Source organism: Equus asinus, chromosome 29 (genome assembly GCF_041296235.1).
Source record: "Equus asinus isolate D_3611 breed Donkey chromosome 29, EquAss-T2T_v2, whole genome shotgun sequence".
NCBI classification, from domain to species: Eukaryota; Metazoa; Chordata; class Mammalia; order Perissodactyla; family Equidae; genus Equus; species Equus asinus.
Window position 1 is genome coordinate 35716872 of NC_091818.1, and position 21957 is coordinate 35738828.

The following is a 21957-nucleotide window of genomic DNA, read 5'->3' on the forward strand; positions in this document are numbered from 1 at the left end:
TAAGGTGAGTTTGAAAATTAACTGTGCATTCCATCTGCTTTCTTCCTGGCTCCTTTGTCCACGGAAAAAAGAGTTGGATCTATTCAGAAAACTCTCCTTCCGGTAGCAAGTAATGATTTCTAGGATGGTGTGCGGTAGGAAACAGCAATGATATGGAAATGAGGCCAACTATTTTAGAAGCGGCCTCTGTCCAGGTAACCATTTCTTGACTACCTTCTTTGAGAATTGTCCAGCAGGACAGGTAGCATCATCATGTCTATGGAGGAAGAATGGTCTGAAAGAGGACACTCTATATTAGAAGGTTTTCTCGTGGTATTTGAGACAAGATGCAAATATTTGCTCGAAACCAATACTGGGATTGTTAAATAGCTCTGCACTAGTAACATTCACCAAGTCAGAAGGAATGTATTTTTGTTTGGGTATGACTTTTGGTTAAATTAAACATTTTCCTGGTTTATATTCTCTGGTAGGGGTTATTTTAAACTAGAAACATTCATAATTTTCCAAGAACTATACATACTTATATCAACCTAATGGCAAAGAATTTAAAAAACACAACAGCTGAAGCCTGTTGTCCTTGCCAGAAGCAAAATTTGTACAACACAGACCCCACACAAGAACTAGTCATGGTTTCTCTGCCATTCAACAAAGTCCCTCTCTAGTCCTTTATGATAACGATGGGAAAATCCCAGCAAAGTCCAACAGAACAGGATGGAGCGGTGGGACCACACAGACAGGAGGACAACACACAGCAGTGGTGAGCACATGCTGAGGAGGACAGCCATTCCCACTGGCCTGTTACTTTGCAGACCAAGGACAGGAAGATGATCAAATCAAAGTCCTTGTTTTAGGGGAACTAGGTCCCGGGGCAAGAGAAGCAGCATGAAGGGATGTACACACATACACATCTGCCCCCAAGGGGAGGACAGGTGGGTTGGAGCGTCTGCAGAACAAGGTCAGAAACAGGAGTCAAGGCAATGAGGCTCCTCCTGGACTGCTGGGAAGGGGGAGCAGGAGGCAGTGTCTCTGGAATAAAACATTCTGCCATCACATGGTTACCACTTCATATACTGTTTGCTAATCAAGAGCCCTCATATCTGGAAAGAAAAGTCTTTTTCTTCTTTTTCTGGCCTATGTCAGACAAAACTCAGGCCGAGTGTTTTTTCTTTTCCCCAGAACATCTGAATAAAAGGATTAATAAAACCTGAAAATTTCCCACCTCTAAATATATGAGTGATTTTCTTATCAGTCTTCATTTCAGGGAGTTCTAGGTTCTTTTTGTACCAAATAAATTGCACAGTATTCCTTCTGAACTTTTTCAAAGTATAGAATCATTGGGATTTTTTTTTGCTTTAAAAAAAATTGTACTGCCTGATCACACTTTAAAAATAGTTCACTTATTGAATCATGGCTTAAAATAGGGCAACTTGCCAAGGTCCCCTTTCTTAAAGCTTCAAAGGGGCAGGTGTTGGGTTGCCTGGGGTGCCTGGTAGGTAACTGGGCCCCCACATTAGAATCTCTTTATGCTGTCATGGACCTGCTGGGCTTGGCCACTCTCAGGCACCCAGTAGGGACCGAACCTAGGGAAAGGCAAGTGAAATGTCTCCTCTGTGGGTTCAGGATCAGTTTCCCCCAACATAGGAGCCAAAGCTAAGCACAAGCCTAAAATATATTTATCCTCTAGCCAGGTACCATTCTGGACAGAGGATAGTAGATCTAAGATTCTAGAAGTGGCGAGGCCATTCTGTAGGACAGAACCTAGAGTTCTCTGGTGAGTCCCCATGTTTCAGAACTAAGTAATTCTGTAAATGACTTGCCCCCCTCTGCGTCAGCCTGCCATGGGAGAATCACGCCCCTTTGGAGAGGCACTCCTGTAGGTGATTCATGCCTGTGGGTGCTTAATAAAGACTCCAGATGATGTCACCTCTAGCAGCGGCTTCTCTCCATTCAACTGCATTTCCTTCTTTCCAAGGCCTCCTTTTTCCGCCTATATAACTGTCATGAATCTTTAGCTTTTAGAGCTGGAGGGCACCTTTAAGATTGTATGACCCAGAACTGTCAGTTTTCAAATGGGGACTCTAAAGCCCAGAGTGGGGGCAGTGATTTGCCTAAAATCCTGTAGGTGACTGGTGGCAGATTGGAGCTGGACCCATGCATCCTGATTTCTAGTCTATTAATTTTTCTGTTATAACACCCTGCCTCCAAGAAGAACAGAACAAAACCAAAACCCTTGAAACCTGCAAATATCTGTCAACCACAGAAATCTATGGATGAATACACATGCGACATATTAGAGAAGACTCCAGGGGTGGCGAGGGTTGGGTATTTTTTGAGGCAAATGAATGTAGGTAGAGTTTGCCTATCAAAGCATGCGCTCCTCCATCCCAAGTTTTAATTCCTTTTTAGGTCATTTCTGGCTGCCCATTTTCTGTGGCGAATTTGGGGGAAGGCTGTCCACCAGAGCAACAAATACTCACTGTTTATGGTACCTGCTAGTGCATTAATATTATTCAATCCAACAGTGGCTCCCGCCAGTCCTTGCAGAGTCCCAAGAGAGGTCAAAGAATTCATGGCTGCACCAGCAGTGGAGTTGGGAGTTGAAGCAGCCACTGAAAAAGAAAAGGGAGACAGGAAAACGGGGAGAGAAAGAACAAGATGAGTGAAAGCCAACTGGTCCAGAAAGTAATCTGTTCTCACCGCAGCAGATGGAACGCGGAGTCATTCAATCCGCCCAAGCCTGGGAGCATGCTTCTGAGTTCGGTATGAAAGACGTGGGATTGTACTTGTGGCAATTTTGACAATTAGATTCGGTGATTAAAAATAATCATCTCGGTTCTGTTTTGCCAGTACCTCGAATATGCTCATTACTGGTTGGGAGGAGAAAATTCCAGACCAGGAGGCCTATTCTTCTGGGAATGCTGATCCTCCCTCAGTCTTCTAAGCCACATCTTTGTCCAGGTGAGCAAATTACCGGCACAAAAAGAGGCAGGGGCGGGAGAGTAAAATGGCAATTCCTGGCTTTCTTATTGTTTCTGCTTTACACTTTTAGCATTTTCTCAATGCTGTTTAAAAAAAAAGAATCATACATCTTCCTGAGTTTGACAGAAGACTTCAAGACCCAGGTGGTGGTGGGAATAGAGGCGGTGAGTGATATGAGGTAAAACCATTTTGGCCCTAACTCTCCTTCCTCTGTCCCCCTAACTCACTCTTTTACATAACACCTTTATTGGAATATAATTCACGTATCATAAAGTTTACCCCTTTAAAGTGGACAATTCAGTGTTTTTTAGTATATTCACAGAGTTGCACAACCAGCATCGCTATCTAATTTTAAAAAATTTTTGTAATTCCCCAAAGAAACCCATACCCATTAGCACTCATTCTCCATTCTTCCCTCTCCTTTGACACTGGCAACCATGAATCTACTTTCTGTCTCTATGGATTTGCTTAGTCTGGATATTTCAGACAAGTGGAATCATAAAATATGTGATCTTCTGTGACTGGCTTCTCTCACTAAGCAAAATATTTTCAAGGTTCATCCATGTTGTAGCATGTGTCAGTACTTCATTCCTTTTTATTGCTGAATAATAGTCTTCTGTATGGAAACACTACATTTTGTTTATCCATTCCTAAGTTGTAGACATTTTGATTGTTTCCACTTTTGGATAATGATGCCGTGAACATCTGTGTATGAGTTTTTGTGTAGATATATGTTTTCAGTTCTCCTGAGTACATATACCTAGGATTGCTGGGTCATATGATAAATCTGTGGTTAACACTTTGGGGAAACACCAAACATTTTTCCAAAGTAGTTGCACTCCCCTCCCTTTTACATGTATAATTGCTTCTGTAAATAACATTTAATGTATCTTACATTTGTACACATTTGCATAGCTTTACAATCTACTGACTTTTCACACACATCATCTCACTTTATCCTGATGATGGAGATAAAGGCTAAACGTAACTGACGACGGCTAAAGGAAGCACTTGGTCCATTTCTAGCTGTGAAATCACCGTGCATATGTGAACTTCCTTTCCATCTACACTGGCTGGGAACTTCATCCATCCTCCTAGAATGTTCCTGTCCAGCACATCCCTGCTCTGCCTTCAGAGACTGCAAGTGCTTGCAGTGTACCTTGCTTGGGATTTCTTTTGGATGAGGCCAGATCAACTGCTTAAAAAAATGAATTCCCCACCTTGTCATATTTCTGTCCAGGTATGGCATTAGCTTTTGCCACCTTAAAATATGTATTTTCTTTCTCTTTTTAAAAGAAAATTATACATAATCAAGTCTATGTTTCTAGTCTTTTTGTAGTATGAAACTTTTCAAATACACAAAAAAGCAGAGATAATAACATGACAAACTCCCATAAACTCCCATCAAGATGCTAGAATATTTGAGAACCAATCTACTCCCCCTAAGTATATTTTAAAGCAAATCTGAGACCTTATGTAATCACCTCTACATACTTTAGTATGCAACTCTAAAAATAGCGTATATATATATATATATATATATATATATATTTAAAACCCCAAAACCATCATTACACCTAGCAAAATTAGCAATAATTCCTTGGCTTCATTATGTGATAATATTTTGTTTAGGATTTTTTTCATCTGTGTACATGAATAAGATTGGCCTTTATTTTTCCTTCTGTACTGTCCTTAGTTTTGCTACCAAGCCTTTCCTAACCTCGTAAAGTGATTGAGAGACTGTCCTTACTTTTCCATTTTGTGGAATAGATTGTACAGGATTGAAATTACTTGTAACTTAAATGTCTGATAGAATTTCCCAGTAAAAATGATCTAAATCTGATATTTGTTCATGGGATGATTTTAAAATACTAATTACATTTCTCTAATAAACAGGATTATTCAACTTTTCTTTTTCCTCTTGAATCAGTTTTATTAAGTTATAGCTTTCTAGGGAGATCAGGCAGAGAGGCAGTCAAAGAGAGCCATTTGGAAGAATTATGCCATTTAAAAAAGGAAATATAAGAATGTTGCTCATAGCCTAAGGCTGTGCCCTCTAAGGAGTGACATCAGAAGGAGAATAGACTTGGCTGAACTCATCTAGCTAAGTCACTAAGAAAACAGGCAAGGAAGCAAACAAAAAGGAGCCAGGTTTGGTAGAGGAGGTAGAGTGAGGAGGATTAGTCTCCAGAATTGCTGTATTATCTAAAATGTCCAGCTGTCAACAAAAAATTATGGGGTGTGCAAAGAAATAAGAAAGTGTGATCCACACACTGGAAAAAAGCAGATAACATAAACTCATTTGAGAGGGCCCAGATACTGTACTTAGCAGACAAAGACATCAAAGCAGCTCTTATAAATATGGTCAAAGAACTAAAGGAAATCACTCTTAAAGAATTAAACAAAGGTATGATGACAATGTTTCATCAAATAATGAATATCAGAGAGAGAGAAATTATAAAAATGAAGAGAATGGAAATTCTGGAATTGAAAAGTAAATTACAGAAATGAAAAATTCACTATAGGGTTCAACAGTAGATTTGAGCAGACACAAGAATGAGTGAAGTTGAAGACAGATTGATAGAGATTATGCAGTCTGAAGAACGAGAGAAAAAAGAACGAAGAAAAATGAACAGAGCCTCAGAGAAACGTGGCACACCATTAAGTACATTAATATACATGTAATGGGAGTACCAAAAGTAGAGAAAAGAGCAGAAAAAATATCAAAGAGATAATGAATGAAATGTTACTGAAATAATCTATATATGCAAGAAATTCAACAAACTACAAGTAGGATAACACAAAGAGAGCTATTTGCAGACACATGATAGTAAAAATGCTGAAAGTCAAAGATAAAGTCTTGAAAGCAGCAAGAGAAAAAAAAGATTCATCATGTACAAGGGTATCCCAGTCAGATTAAAAACTGACTTCTCAGCAGAAACAGTGGACCAGAAGGCAGTGGGATGACATATTTCAAGTGCTGAAAAGAAAAAACTATGAACTAAGAAGCTTCTTTCCAGCAAAACTATCTTCCAAAAATGAAAGAGAAATAATGGCATTCCTAGATGAACAAAAACTGAGAGAAGTTCAGTTTTCTGCTAGCAAATGTGTCTTACAAGAAATACAGGCATACCTTGGAGATGCTGCAGGTTCAGTTCCAGATCACCGCAATAAATAGAATGGCACAGTAAAGTGAGTCACGTGAACTTTTTGTTTCCCTGGTGCATATAAAAGTCATGTTTACACTCTACTCACTGTATTCTATTAAGTGTGCGATAGCATTATGTCTACAAAAAAACAATGTAAATATCTCAATTAAAAAATGCTTTATTGCTAAAAAATGCTAACCATCATCTGAGCCTTCAGCAAGTTGTAATCTTTTTGCTGGTGGAAGGTCTTATAAAGAACACAGTATCTTCGAAGTGCAGTAAAGCAAAGTACAATAAAATGAGGTATGCCTGTACTAAAGGAAGTTCTTCATGCTGAAAGCAAGTGACCCCAGACCGTAATTCAAATTCTCTCTCTCTCTCTCTCTCTCTCTCTCTCTCTCTCTCTCTCTCTCTCTCTCTCACACACACACACACACACACACAAAGAACACCAATAAAGGTAATTATGTAGGTAATTGTAAAAGATAGTATAATTGCATTTTTCCTTTCTTCTTGTAACTGATTTAAAATTTGATGCCTAAAACAATAAAAGCACAAAGGAGGTGGGCAGGGAGACAAAGTTGTATTGGAGCAAAGAAATTACACCAGATGGTAACCACAGAAAGAAATGAGGAGAACCAGAAATGGTAAGTAAGGAAGTCACAAGCAAACTCTATAGATATATACCTGCTCTCCTTTCTTCTTTCAGTTTCTTTAAAAGACATAAGATGGTATAAAGTGATAATTATGACAATATATCATTGGGTTTGGAACATATATAGATGTAAGATGTATATAAATAATATCACAAAAAGGGGAGGAGGAAGAGAGTTATGTAGGAAGAACATATCCGTATCTTACTGGCATTGTTAGTATAAATCTGAAGTAGATCCTGATAAGATAGGGTATATATTATATGTCTTAGAGCTATCACCAAGAAAATAAACTTGAAAAACATTAAAAAAATCATTTAAGAAATTAAAATGTTATACTAGAAAATACTCACATAATGCAAAATAAAGCCATAAAGGAGAAACAGAGGAACAAAAAAATATGACACCACAGAAAACAAAAAATACAGTGTACAGACTTGCAACTAGTAGATAAATAAGTCCTGGAGATCTAATGCACAGTACAGTGATTACAGACAATATTGTATTATAAACATCAAACTTTAAGAGACTAGATCTTAATTATCCCCACCACAAAACAGAATGATAATTATGTGATGTGACAGAGGTGTTAGCTAATGCTCAATGGCAGTCATATTGCAACATATAAATGAATCAAATCAACATGTACACCTTAAACTTCTACAATGTTATATGCCAAATATATTTCCATTAAAAAATGTTTAAAAAAGTACAGTGGTACACGTAAATACAACCATATCAATAAGAACAATAAATGTGAATGAATTAAATAATCAAATCAAAAGGCAGAGATTGTCAGACTGGGTAAAAAAAAAAAAAAAACAAAAAGCCAAAACCCAAAAACCAGAGCTATATATGTTGTTTACAGAAGACACGTTTTAGATACAAAGACACAAAGAAGTTGAAAGTAAATGGATGGAAAAATATATACTATGCAAACAGCAACCACAGGAGCTGGACTGGTGACTAAAATGAGATGATATAGACTTTACAACAATTTTAGAGAGAAAGAACATCGGGTCAACTTCTTGCATTGCAAAGGACCTTAGCATATTTTCATGAAAATCTCTGTTCTGATGAAATGTAACTAAAAAGAACTCTAGTGCCAGAATGCAATGACTGTCAGAAAACCCCTACTTGATTTAGGGCTCTATTTTTCTTTATCTCCCTCAGACTCTTCATTCAGATCTAAGAGAAGGGAAATCAATGGAAAGGAACAGAGTGAGGAGATGAGCTATGCCTCAAACACCACTGGAAATGAGTTTGACAGAAACTGGGATGAGGTATGGAGGGGAGTAAATTGAGAATTGGCTCAGGATATTCTGGCACTCATCTGAGACACATGTATGAGTTACTATTATCAGAAAGGTCCCCAGACTTGGCTGCCATCCCCACCAATGATGGAGAAATATGGGTGCCAAAGCACCAAGATGAATAACCTGAAGAAAGTCCTTATCAGTAAGGGACACCATCATATTCCTAGAAAACCTTATGAGACCTGTCATCATGCTGATGCTGATGTGGAGCATTCGTTATAATTGCTGGAAACTCAAACATATGCCAGGCCTTCACCTTAGTCTCTGCCATTTCAATTGTTCAGACCCCATTTACAGCACAGACCTCATTAGTCTCGAATCCTCTGCATCACCCATTGGGTGGGTGACCCTGCATCTAATCTGTGCTGGGAAGGATCATAAAGATGGGTTAGGATGGGCATCCCCGAGAAGGACAGCACAAGTTTCCTGGCTTGGCCTCACAGGTCCTGAAAAATGAAGCTCTGGCTCTCGGTGACACATCACCACAACTTCATCACCCACTTTTAAAAACAGAAAACTGGAGGCGAAGTCGGGTTATAGTTAAGACTCAGTGCTTTGGACGCAAACTGCTTCCTCATCTCCCCAGGCTTCTGTTTCATCATTTTTAAATGGAGAAAAAAAATAATGCATCCATCTTATGAACTTGGCACAGTATCTGATACCATTTGGGGATTTTTAGATCCCCGTCAATTACTGGGTCCAGGTTGAACTGAAGAAGAGACAAGCCTGTATAGGACGTATTTCATAAAACAACAAAAAAGGAGATATGCTCTACTCCATTTTCAGTGTAAACATCTTCAATTATTGATGACTACATGGCCATTGGTCTTGTTTCCGCTGGATGACCCTCTTCTACATCACAGGAAATCACAGAGGATCCCACATCCAGTCCCTAGGCCCTTATCTTTCTGCAACAGCCATGCTGGGACCTGCTGGCCCACAGACGCTGCCTGTTGGCACATTCATCCAAGGCATCCAAAGCAGCAGGATGTCGACTTCTAGCTACCTTCTTGCACTCAGGGAAAGAGGGTAAAGGAGCTGGATGCCATCAGAACTGGCCAAAGTCAGGTTTCCTAGGTGGTTTTTCACATCTTTCAAGTCTGTAAGATGGGCTTGAGGAAGAGGTGGGTTGAAGTTATACTCTGCTCTTTATGATAACGCACAACCACAATGGTGAACAGTGAGTTGGAGAGAGAACTCATTATAGACAGACACATACACCACACGAGCCCAGAGGACGCTGGGCTGAGGGGGCCATGGGAGAGGTGAGGAGGCTGGGAACTCAGTGGGCCCATTTTGTCACTGACAATAAGAAGCAATAGGCAAATTAGAGGTCTCTTTATGTCTTGGTTTTCTATTTATTTAAAAACTCAGGGAGACTGGCTATGGTGAACTGGACTGAATGTAGTTTTCTGAGCTCTTAAGCTGTTTTTGGATAGTCCCAGCAGAAGGGGAGAGGGTGAAAACAGGAGGGAGAGGAGTCAAGCATGAGATAAGAAAAATGAACTATATAACCTGCCTTAAAAGGAGAAGATTCCATGTGCTCCATATCTTTGACAATACTCTGAAAATTCATCCCAATTTGCATCTCAGTTGGAGAAGATATTCCGATTACATATCTAGCTGCCTTTAAGAACCTTCGAATTCTAGCAAGTAATCCATTTAAAGCAAAAGAAAAACTCAAATTTGTCACACAGCCAATCTCAATCAAGTACTTCAAAACCCAATATTCAACAGATGCCCAATAGAGAAAGAGACGGTAGACACAATAGGCAGAGACAAATTAAATGCCACCAACACACACATTTCCCTATTTTTGTGTTGGCAGACTGGCAAGATGCTGCCTCGGGTAATTGCACTCTGCCCACCTAAAATTCCTTTCCGTCTCCACTGAGAACCATATCCTTCACTTTCTCAATTAAACTGTTGCCAAAACGCCAAAGGAACATTTTGGGTGGAGAAGGGTGGTAACTAAATGTCGGATCATCTTCGCCCACAGCACCTCTTTTAGTAGAAGGTTGCTCCATGCAAATAAGAAGTTGCACAGGAAGTGGGGGAAGCAGAGCCTGCCTCACCTTGCTCATGTGGTGGCAGACATAACCTGTCCTAGGTCCTGCTTATGCCTATTTTACCACTGGTTAAAAACTACCAACCAGCCAAAAGATGTTCTGACCAGCTGGCTAACCAGGAAATAAAATCACCATGCCAAAAACAGAAGCCATGTTTTTATTACCTCACATGGCAAACACAGTTCTCTGCTTTTTTGTGAAAAGATGTGGGAGGGGGAGAGTAGGGGTGTCAGAGAGTGAGGGCAACTAGTGGCAAAGGGAGACTGGTGGTGAGGATGTGCCCACTTTGACCTGGTCATAGGATGTCTTTGCTTGACCAGGTTAGTTCATTGTTGGAAAGACTCCACTCAGTGAGCCCTAAACACCTCTCCCAAGCTAAGGGGTGAGTTGGGTCCTTTCTCCTCAGAGCTGTGGTCGGTCTTGGATGAACAATTTATCTAAAAGAGTTTCTTGGCTCAGGTCAGAACTGCAGGTCACGGATGGACTGCCTAGGTCATTAGGTCCCCTCCTAGGCCAGGGTGAAGGAAGGAAGGAAAGAAAAGACAGATAATAGTTCTAGAAGAGCCCTGGAATAACCACTGTCCAATATCTCAACTAGAGCTGAGAGCTGGGCTCACCCACCCAGCTCAAGGATTCGTTTCTCTTCCGTAACTCCCATCAACAATAACAAATAACAGTAAGTCTTTCACATACATTCCTTCATTTCAGCTTGGATCCTCCCAGGCAGCCCATGAACCACACAGGGGGTCTTTTCTCCACTTTGAAGATGAGGAAGCAGAGGGTCAGAAGCCTGAATGGATTTGCCCAGGGCACAGAGGGAGTGGTGGCACAGGACGGGCTGTGTGGGTGAGTCCTTGACAAGAAGGCCAAACATCGCCTGCCATTTAGATACGTAACAGTCATGGGAGAAGGGCTATTTGGAAAACTTGCTTAAACCAACCCGAAAACCAGCAAGCCTAATCTTACCTAAGTAAAAAATAACATTTCATTTGTTTTCTTTTTACATTTCTTTGTGCCAGAGAAAAATGTTTATTTTCTTTTTCTCAGCTTTCCGGAGAGAAAAGGACCTTTGCTTTACTTTTCAGGAAAAAGGCCCTCTCTCTGCTCTATGGATAAACTGGACTACCCACCCTGCCAGCCCCCACCAGCCTGATGTCCCTTATGGGAAGAACAGTGACTAATCTGGCTGGAGAGACTGGGAAGGACCTGACATTGTCTGGGCCTGGGGAGGAGCCACTGAACTGAGATACAAGAGTGGGTGCTTGATAAAGGCCTTCCTGTTCTCTTTTTGTGCTAACTTCTGTATTTCTGGGTAGGTAGATTAAGCTTATTTGGGTCCCCAGGGTATGTCTGGAGAGGGAGGTAAGAGTTACTGCTCTGTTCTCTGTGGTAGGCAGAATAATGGTCCTCCTAAAGATGTCCATGTCCTAATTCTTGGAATGTGTGACAATGTGAGGATACACGACCCAGAGGAAGTAGAAGTTGCTCTTCAGCTGACCTTTAGATGGGGCGATTTGCTGGGATTATCTTGTGAGCCCAATGTAATCACAAGGGTCCTTATCAGTGGAAGAGGGAATCGAAAGAGAGAACCAGAGAGATGGCAGCATGAGAAGGACTTGAGCAGACATTGCTGGCTCTGAAGATGGAGGAAGGGGCCATGAGTCAAGGAAAGTCAGTGGCTTCTAGAAGTTGAAAAAGCAAGGACATGGGTTCTCCCCTAGAACTTCTAGAAAGGAATGCCCCTGTGGACACGCTGATCTTAGCCCCGTGAGTATGTTGGACTTCCAGCCTACAGAACTGTAAGATAATAAATTCATGTTGTTTTAAGCCACTAAGTTTGTGGTAATTTGTCACAGCAGCAATAGAAAACTAATATATTCTCCAATTTAGTTTTATCAGGAATAAAGATAACAATGAGGATAGCTAACACTTACTGAGGGTTTACCATGTGCCAGTCATTGTTGTAAGCACTTTATGGGTGTTAGCTCATTTAATCATTTATCCTGTGACGTAAAATAATGGATGGAAGGTCACACAGCTCCAAGTCCTAGAGCCAGGATTGAACCCAGCTCCCCACCTACAGAGAGTTAACATTATACTGATATTGAACTTAAACTCCTATTTTGCATCCCGCACCTACCTTGTGGCTAAAGATTTATTTACAGAAGTAATGAACTTGCAGTCATTGGGATTCATCCTTAGTTTTCTGGCTCTGTCCCTTTCACCTGTAAGACCTCGGGCAAACCACTCAACTTACTCAGGCTTGATACTGATCTGCAAAATGGGAATAATGCAACCCATCTCTGAGAAGTGACATGATAATCATGCAATCAAATGAGGTGGCACTGATGTCTGACACACAGAAGGTGATTAATAGACACTGCTGACAATCTGTATTTGAAGGATGAGAACCTGGTTATTCTGTCCTCAAAAGGAGGAATTACATTCTTTTCACATCATTTTGCAACATTTCACATGAAGATTCAACGTTTTTCCTCTAGAGAGGCAACTGCATGGATGATGACTGATTCTGCAGGCTTCTCAACCTGTGGGTACAGTTTCGGGACTGTCTGCAGGAGGGTGTCCAGGCCTAAAAGGCGAGCGAGAGCAAAACTATTGATAAAAAGGTAAAATCTAGCCTCGAGATGAGAAGACAAAGGGAAAACACAGTCTCAGGTCTTGACATCAGAAAGACATTCTTTGTAGCTCAAGAGACCAAAATGAGGATCAGTGGGTGGAAGCTGTGAGAGGCAGGTTCACGGTAAAGGAGACCTGTCTACGGACTGAAGTCTTCCCATGTGAGCCGAGCTGCTCAGAGGCACGTTCTCCCTGTTGGTGGCAATACAAAAGCAGAGGCCGCCAGATGGTCCTGTATCGGGGGGTTTCAGCAGACCCTGAGGCTAGGCTCAATGGCCTCAGAGGTCCAATAAACAACTTTTGAAAAGCTCTTATCGTTTCTACGAGTGCCAAATATATGTTGGCTGTATCTTCTGGCAGAGGAAATGAGGACTCCAAGAAGGCAGAATTCTACCGGTTTGAAGCAGAACTTCGGTGAAGGTTCTAATTTTCACTGCCCACAGCATCACTGAACTATTTGAAAACCCCAGGTCTATTTAGAGACCGCAGACCAGAGGGCATTACATAAAAACAAGCCTGATCAAGCTTAAGACTGAATGTAGCTTCTACCACCTTCTTCCCCAGGAGCAGCAGCTGCTCCACTGAGCACACCCAACTCAAATCCTAAGTGACTGGTTCATGGAGAAGATGACCACCAAGAGAAAGGCCAGACTTTTGGGGCATAAACTCCCTCTGACCTGGGGCCTGGGAATGCCAAGATGCTCTGCTGGCCATTTAGTCAGAATCATTCTGTCTGCTGGAGGCAGGGACCTCATTGCCCTTTGAGGGTGTGGCAATGATGCACACGATTAATGGAGTGATGTCACTTTTTTAAAGTTATAGTCTAGGACCTCCTGTGTCAGAATCACCTGGCGTTTACCTCAGAGCTGCTGAACTGAAATCTCTGGTTGTGGGGCCAAGGACTCTGAACACGCCCTGTTGGTGCGTCTTCTGCTCACTAAAGTCTGAGAACCACTGGTCTCGGGTGTCTGAGTGCAGTACCACCAAATCCCAACAGGCCTGCATGTAAAATTTAGTTTGGGGCATGAGCAAGATATGGTTCTATCTTCTATATAAAAACACCCCATCAGAAGTTAAGCTTATAACAGAGCAGGAGTTCTGCTTGTCTTATGTCCTGGAACCCATAAGAGTAACTGACACATAATAGGCACAGAGTAAGTATTTGCTGAGTGAATGAATAGATGAAAATCCTACTGAAGGCTGTGGCAGGAACACTGGACTCCCTAGCTAGTCTCTCCTAGGATGAGGCCAATGTGTAGGCCTTAATGAGCTGGATGAAGGGTGTCCCATTCCATCGCATGCTGTGGCCTCACAGAGGACTCCTAATGACACAACTGAGCCTAAGAGGAAGACTCATCAGATCCTTCCTTTTGGCTCACATGCCAGAGAAAGGGTGTGGCTATTTTTAAAAATAGAATCAACAATGCCAGTTGCTCCTTGTCACCAGGACAGGAGCAGAGATACCCTTCGTTCCTCTGACGTAACTCTTACACAGAAGGAATCAGATGCCCGCTCTCAGTTTTCCAAGCTGCCACTATGGTGGACATCCTCTGTGAAGGGAGGAGCACGCACAGGGCCAAGTTCAAAGAGCAGCCCTGATACCCTCATCCTCCCTTTCCATTTAAGAACAGGGACGCAAAGTCAACGCTGGCTTCTTTCTCATTCTTTGTAGAAGGTGGAATGATGAACAGGATTCCCAGTTTGGGATGAAGTTGACTGCTGAATGTAGGGAACTTGGCTATTCCTCCATCCTTTTACAGATTCCAGATCCACCAAGAAAAGGAGAAAAGTGGCCACTGGGGGCTGTCAACCTCTCACATTTACCACTTCTCCATTTAAAACATTCTCCCTCATGAACACTGCCCTTTCCTCATCTTTTGTCAGTGTATTAGCAGGTCATGTCCAGCATAAGTCCATCCCAGAAACAACTGTGCCTTTAAGCACTTTTAAATGCATCAATTTCCTGATATTAATCCTCCTCCCCACTTTTCCTAGACAGCAAGAGATTTTTTTTTCAGCTACAATGAAACAACATTAACAGAAGACAGCAAGGATCTGCCTTCAGCGCATTCATTAAACACTTTCCACAGAAGAATGAGATGGTGAAAGCATAGTGGCTTTGTGGTTTAGGAAATAAAATAGTTGCAAAGAGAGAAAATTGCCTGCATCGACGAAACATACTCAGGACACTGGAGCCTGTGGTTGCTGTTCTGCCTTAAACAAGCTTGGATGCTGTGTTCCAACAATACAAAGAAGGTTATAAGGAAGTAGGATAATTAAGCAGTGACCCAGGCACTATTATTAGCTAGTCCCAACCCTACGGCATTAGCAAAATACGGAATGTCTCTTCTCCCATCGGGTCTAATTATTCCACAATAACCACACCTCTCATTTTAATTTATTCCCTAAAAGACTTTGGGGGTGGGGTGGGGAGAGGAGGGATGAGAGGGTAGGAGGAGGGGTTTGTGTTGAGAATGGTGTTAAAAAATCCTGAGTCACCAAGACAAAAAATAATAAATGTTGGAGAGGTTGTGGAGAAAAGGGAACCCTCATCCACTGCTGGTGGGAATGCAAACTGGTGCAGCCACTATGGAAAACAGTAAGGAGATTTCTCAATAAACTAAAAATAGAAATACCATATGATCCAGCCATCCCACTACTGAGTATTTGTCTAAAGAACTTGAAATCAACAATGCAAAGAGACTTATGCACCCCTATGTTCCCTGCAGCATTATTCACAATAGCCAAGATATGGAAGCAACCCAAGTGCCCACCGACTGATGATCGGATAAAGAAGATGTGGTGTGTATACATATATACACACACATACATACATACATATGGCTGGAATACTACTCAGACATAAAAAAAGACATAATCGTCCCATTCACAACCACATGGATGGACCTTGAGGGCATTATGTTAAGTGAAATAAGCCAGATAGAGAAAGACAAACACCATATGATTCCACTCATATGTGGAAGATAAAAACTTACAGACAAAGAGAACAATTTAGTGCTAACCCGGGGAAGAATGGGGAGGGTGGGCACAAGGGGTGCAGAGGCACATTTATATGGTGTTTGACAAATATTAATGTACAACTGAAATTTCGCAATGTTATAAACTACTTGGACTGCAATTAAAAAAAAAAGGTTCTGAGGTGTTCTGATCTCACTCCTTGACAATCTGTAACAGGCATAGTACCTTTTACCCCAAAACATCTGTAGGAGTGTCTTCTTTCACTACACCAATTCCAGCTCACAAGGAGGCTGGTAAACAACTTAGCTTGGTGCAACGCCGGCCAGACAGTCATTACTGGTTCTCTAGAAGACGCATAAGAGGAACACAGCGTCTAAAGGACTAGATGAAGAAAGTTCCTTGTTTGAACTCGGAATTACTTTTGAGGCATTATTCTATGACAGTAAACGTGCTGGAAGGTGGGCAGTAGCACATTCAGTATTCAGTATCACAGTAGTCCTACTGTGTTCTTCACTTTCATTTTCATTTCCAGATGCTTGCTGGAGCTCTCCCGAGTTGATATTTCTAAGAAAGAAATCTACTTCATTAGTTGTCAGTAACCTGGGTACCTCCTTACCTTGCCTTAATTTTAGTATCCTCCCCAGTCCCATCAAGACAGGCGCTTAAGAATGAAGGTGTAATTTGGGCTACAAGTTTTAAAAAGTCAGTTTATATAAACTCAGTATATTTTGATCTAACAAGAATGGAACAAAGGAGAGAGAAAACTGAAACTTTTTCCTTTCCAATGATATGGTGCTTATAATTTACCAAAATAAAAGTACATCTCTCCCCTTAGGTGGCCCCAGATGTTTGTTTTTACAGACGGCCACAGGCGCAGATGGAAAACCCTGGTGATTTCCTCACGAGGGTTCCCAGGAGTTCCTGCTTTTGACTATTTCATGGTGTGGTGGACTGACTGTCATCTCATCTGTTGCTGACAACCTCTGTCTCCCCCTCCCCCGGCAAATCATTTAACCCTGCAGCCCTCTGTCTCCTCATCTGGACCACAAAGGAGGCACCTGGATAGATTCTCTTGAAGATTCCTAGTGACTCTAAAATTTGATGACTTGACCAGACTCTGGAGAGAAAGAGTGAGGAAAACGAACTTCTGCCAGAAGCAAATGCATGTCATCAGGAGGCCACTGAAGATCTGTCTGAATCCTGGTCTTTGGATATCCTGGAAAGCGGGCAGTTTGCTCAGGTGGATAACACTCATTTCTAGGAGGCAGATTTTCCTTTGGATAATATGGCACCAAGGTTCAGGGGTCGGGAGATCATCCAGCAGAATTCTAGATCTGAAAAGCTGTGAGCTGCAGGTGCAGTGTAAGCCCACACTTCAGTGGGGTGGTGACCTTTGCAAATGGCCGACCACAGAGCACAAACCAGTGTGTTGCCTGAAATAAAACAAATGATTCTCTAAAGGCCTCACTGCTTGACTCTAAATGACACGGAAATCCTGCCTGATCATGGTCATCCTGCTCCATGTGGTCCAATAGCGCCGTCTTCTCTTTGGTAAGTAGGGTGCGTTGGTTCTGCAACCTCAAGTCAGATTTGAGGTACTGTGGGAGGTTCACTGGCAATGTGTTCAGCTAAGCCCCAAAGCAGAAAGACATACAGAAAGGGTCTACTCTCTGCACTTACATTCTAATATTTTTAGGAAAGGTGGGGAGATATTCATTTTCTAAAGGCAGGAGGTTCAGAGAAAAATATCACTGCATCTTATTCCAGTTTTAACCTAGTTTCCTGCTGTCCAGAGGAGCAGAATTTAGTATCACTACAAAATAATGAAATACTCTTTCCTGATGACCCTTTAATGTTGTCTTAAAAAAAAAAAAGCAACAGTATGCATTATACATACACATTAACCTCAATATTTCAATAAGAAAAGGAAAGTGAACACTTCCATTTTGCAATGGAGAAACTGAAGAAAGAAAGATTAAATGACTCGCCCCAACTCACAGTCTTTCACCTCTTGGTCAAGAAGTCCACATCCTCCAGAAATATGAATAAAATTGTAATTACTATGTTTTTTAGATTAACTATTTTTTAAACCTCTGCCATGAGTATGACCTGTTTTTGTTTCTAGCCCTAGATGTTTAAATTCTTGACCTATATATGGTATTTATAAATAAATACCTTTTTGTCTTAAATTCTTTACATCCTCCCAATCCTGACCCCTTTCTGCTCATATCTCAGAGGTGAAGGCATTCCCTCTTTTAAGGCTACACATCCATTTTCTTCAATCATTTATTATGGGTTACGCCCCGTCATGTATATGGATATGTACACCTGACGCTGGGTGAGAGCTGGAGAGGGAGGGCAAGGGGCTGCTGTCCAGGAGCTTGGTGGCTGAGCCGTCCCCGTGCTGGAGACAACCCGTGACAGAGCCTTCCATGCACTGCTCCAGATGCCTTCTGACTTCAGTCCATCAATTTTCACCTCTTGTTGACCACTTCCCTTTTCTCCTTTGTTCTGGCTCCCTCTCTTTAGCCTAGAAATATGTTAGCATCTTTTCCATCTGAAACTTTCTCCTCCCATTGATGTACTACTTTTACAGATTTTTTTTTTTAATCACTAGATTTCATGAAAATGTCCTACATATTCTCGCCTTCAGTCTCACATCCCTTTTCTCTCACTGCCTCCAGCACTGTGACATCCAGTCCACCACCGTCATGAACTGGCCACTCAAGGGTGAACAGACTCTCTAATTGCTAAGTTCAAATACCTCTTTCCTGCCCTCACCTTCATCACCTTCCTGCTTGAAACTCTTGCTGGGTTTCCCTGATACCATGCTATCCCAGCAGCCCCCTTTGAACCTCCTGGTTCCCTCTATCTGTCCCACAAAAACAGTCATCAGCCAAGGCAGTACACCAGGCCCCTTCTCTGCTTGTTTGGCCATTCTAACTTAACGATCTCACCCACTGCCCACCTTGAATCAGCCTGCCTCACCTCTGCAGTTCATTGTCAATCCACTTTTCCAGCTCCAATCTCTGTGATAAACTCGAGGGTCAGATAACAGACTGCTCGTTGGGCATATTTAAATGAAGGGTCTGTTCACATGTGCTTCAGCTCAACATGTGCAAAATCATCTTCTCCTACAAACTTTTCCTTCTCCTGACTCCCCTCTTTCTACTAATGAAAATACTGTGCGACTGGTGCCCAAACTAAATTCGCTTCCGTCTTCCTCAACCCCTTCCCCTTTGTCCTCCCTCCCAACCACTCGCTACCCATGTCCCATCACTGACATTCTTGTGCTCACAAAGTCCTTCAGTGGTTCTTCGCTGCCTACAGAGAAAGTCCCAGCTCCTTAGCTTTCAGGGCCGTCCCTGGTGATTATTTCCCATACATCTCACATTTCGGGGCCTGCCCGGTGGCACAGTGGTTAAGTTCACTGGCTCCCCTTTGGCTGCCCCAGTTCACTGGATCGGATCTCAGGTGCAGACCTACACATTGCTTGTCAAGCCATGCTGTGGCAGGTGTCCCACATACAAAATAGAGAAAGATGGGCATGGATGTTAGTTCACGGCCAATCTTCCCCAGCAAAAAGGGGAGGGTTGGCAGCAGATGTTAGCTCAGGGCTAATCTTCCTTGAAAAAAAAAAGAGATGAATTTCCATTTGCTGAGTCAGTCCTTTTTCTGCTTTTTTCTCATGTTTGACACATTTCCTATATCTTCCATTCTATTTCTATCTTTCAAAATTCCACCTAGTTTTAAAATTTTGGCTCAAATGTCAGCCCTTCTATTAAAAATGTTGCCTCTTTCCTCAGCGTAGAATCTCTCCTGTCACTGACACCTTGTACCTTATCTCACTTTCTGCTCTTCAGCTAGATTGTCGAGGTTGGTGCGTTTTGCTTATTTTTTGCATGTGGCCACTGTATCCAGTTTATAGCAGTTCACAGGATTAAACCACATAACAGCTAAACGTTTCTATTCTGTTGCTTTCAAGTCTTAAAACATGGACCTTGGATCACAAACCTCAGGGAAGTTATGACTAGAATAAAGTTTTGTGGCTTTTCCCATCCAATCTAAAACACAATTAAGCAATTAAGACATGCTTTTTAGCAGCAATGACACGGTGCTATCAGACAGCACCATGGATAACTGAGTGGGGAAAACAATCTCACAGAGTGGTTGTGTGGTACAGAAACACACCTCTGATCTCACACACCCATCACAAGGGGATCTGTGGGGATGTGCCACATGATGGAGGAGAGTGTGCAGAGCGCTGCAGACAGTGGAGCTAAAGCTGGACACAGCACAGGCTCCAGAGCCAGCAAAAGCAGACACATGAACGAGCGCCAACATCTAAAATACTGAGAAGTGCACCCCGCTCCCCCCGCAATGAGAAGAGAGCTCTGAGTGAGTGACAGCCCTAAGAACGCATGACAGGATCTGTCCGCCAGTGGGCCAACAAGCGGCTCTCAGGGCACGGGGGGAATCAGCTTGCACAAATCCGAGTACAGGCTCTGTTGCGGAGTGGGGATTCATCAATGTCTGCCCCGCTGTAGCTGGGCAGCTTTATTAAGCTTTAAATTAGTTCAGGACTATTAAGAGACCGCAGTCGGCTCTAAGTCAGGGGCATCTCGTCAACTGCATGGGCTGCCCATCCACCGCACAAAGCTGTTCTCATGGCGGGAGCTGAGAACCCTCTGGCAGATCAGGACACTAGAATGAATTAGAGAATGAGCTGTGGTTCTGACTATTTGGCTCAAGAGACTTCTCATTTTCTTGATGCTAAGTGAAATATAAAGGTAATTCCACATCAAAATACCCAGCACATGTAGGGACCTTCAAACCTCCTCTGGTTGGGAGTATCTGTATGCCTTTTCTTTTGGTGAGGAAGATTTGCCCTGAGCTAACATCTGTTGCCAATGTTCCTCTTTACTTTTTCTCTCCAAAACCCCAGTACATAGTTGTATATCGTAGTTGTAGGTCATTCTAGTTCTTCTATGTGGGATGCCACCACAACATGGCTTGATGAGTGTTGTGTAAGTCCGTGCCCACGATCTGATCTGGTGAACCCCAGGCCACCGAAGCGGAGCACATGAACTTAACCATTCAGCCATGGGGCTGGACCCTGCATGCCTTTTTCTCTTTTTAAAAAAAAACTCTAGAAGCAGGATGATCAATGCCAAATAACGAACCATTTACTAGAAAAGCAGACCACTCCCAATTATTACTTTTTTCAAAAATATGTTTTAAATGCCAATGAACTTTTGAAAAACTTGGTTTTCATGAAGTGCTTCTGGTGAGAAGCCACAGAGCAGAAGTGCCACATACCCTTCTTTTTTTCTGGTCTTACCACTTACTAAACCCACCCTAACAGTGAAGACTACTCTCAGAGCCCTTGGCTGCGTCAAACGGATAGAAAAATGAAACAGCTTACAGAAGAGGAAGAAAGAGAAAGAATATGCCTCCTCTCCCACCTTGGTCTCATTTACACAATTTTAACATAAGGTATGCAAAAAATTGGTTATGAAAATTTTTTTAAAGGGTGTAGAATATAGTTTATGCTTAAAGTCTAACCAAATCACTTTACTATAGTGGGAATTAGTCAAATATTTTTTAAAGGTTAATGCTAGAATATACACTACATGAAGGCAGGGATTTTTGTCAGCTTTGTCCACTCATGTGTTTCAAAGGCCTAGAATTCCAAGTACATAGTAGACACTCAATAAATACTTGTTGCCTGAATGAAAAAATTTATCAAGAAATTATAAACACTATAGTGATATTTTCCTTATGGACCATTTTATGCAACATTCGACTCCATTAACACTGATTAAAATAAAGTGAGCCCTGTAATGTCAAGAACAAGTTAACTTGTGGAAACCTACTAGAAAAAAAAGCACAGAATGTTAAAATTTGCAGGAAATGAACAAAGAATGGGATGTCAGTCCTCTTTCTGTAGTAATAAGGGTGTAAAGCTGTCTGACGGATTCAACCCCATAAATAAATAGCTAATTTGAACCACCGACTTGACTCTGCTTGACTAAAACACTTAAAAGTATAGCTAATGAAAGGGAAGTGGATTGTTCTGAGATTTACTTCTCCTTGATAATAAGCAGTGAAAAAAGATGGGCCAATGGAGAGAAATGGGAGGGCAAGAGAGCCAGATAATCTTCAAATGAGTAAC

General features: G+C 41.9%; 1 protein-coding gene across 42 annotated transcripts in view; it reads right to left on the reverse strand.

Annotated features, from left to right (window-relative positions):
- The window catches only part of CELF2 (CUGBP Elav-like family member 2), a 500204-nt gene that overhangs the window by 14251 nt on the left and 463996 nt on the right, over positions 1–21957 (reverse strand). For 22 of the 42 annotated variants that reach the window (XM_070501030.1, XM_070501053.1, XM_070501051.1 and 19 more), the window contains one exon: positions 2490–2609. In XM_070501030.1, the coding sequence (XP_070357131.1) occupies positions 2490–2609 (120 nt within the window). Of the gene's footprint in view, positions 1–2477; positions 2610–21957 lie in introns of all 42 variants that reach the window. The other 20 variants (XM_070501042.1, XM_070501026.1, XM_070501041.1 and 17 more) reach the window with 1 other exon arrangement.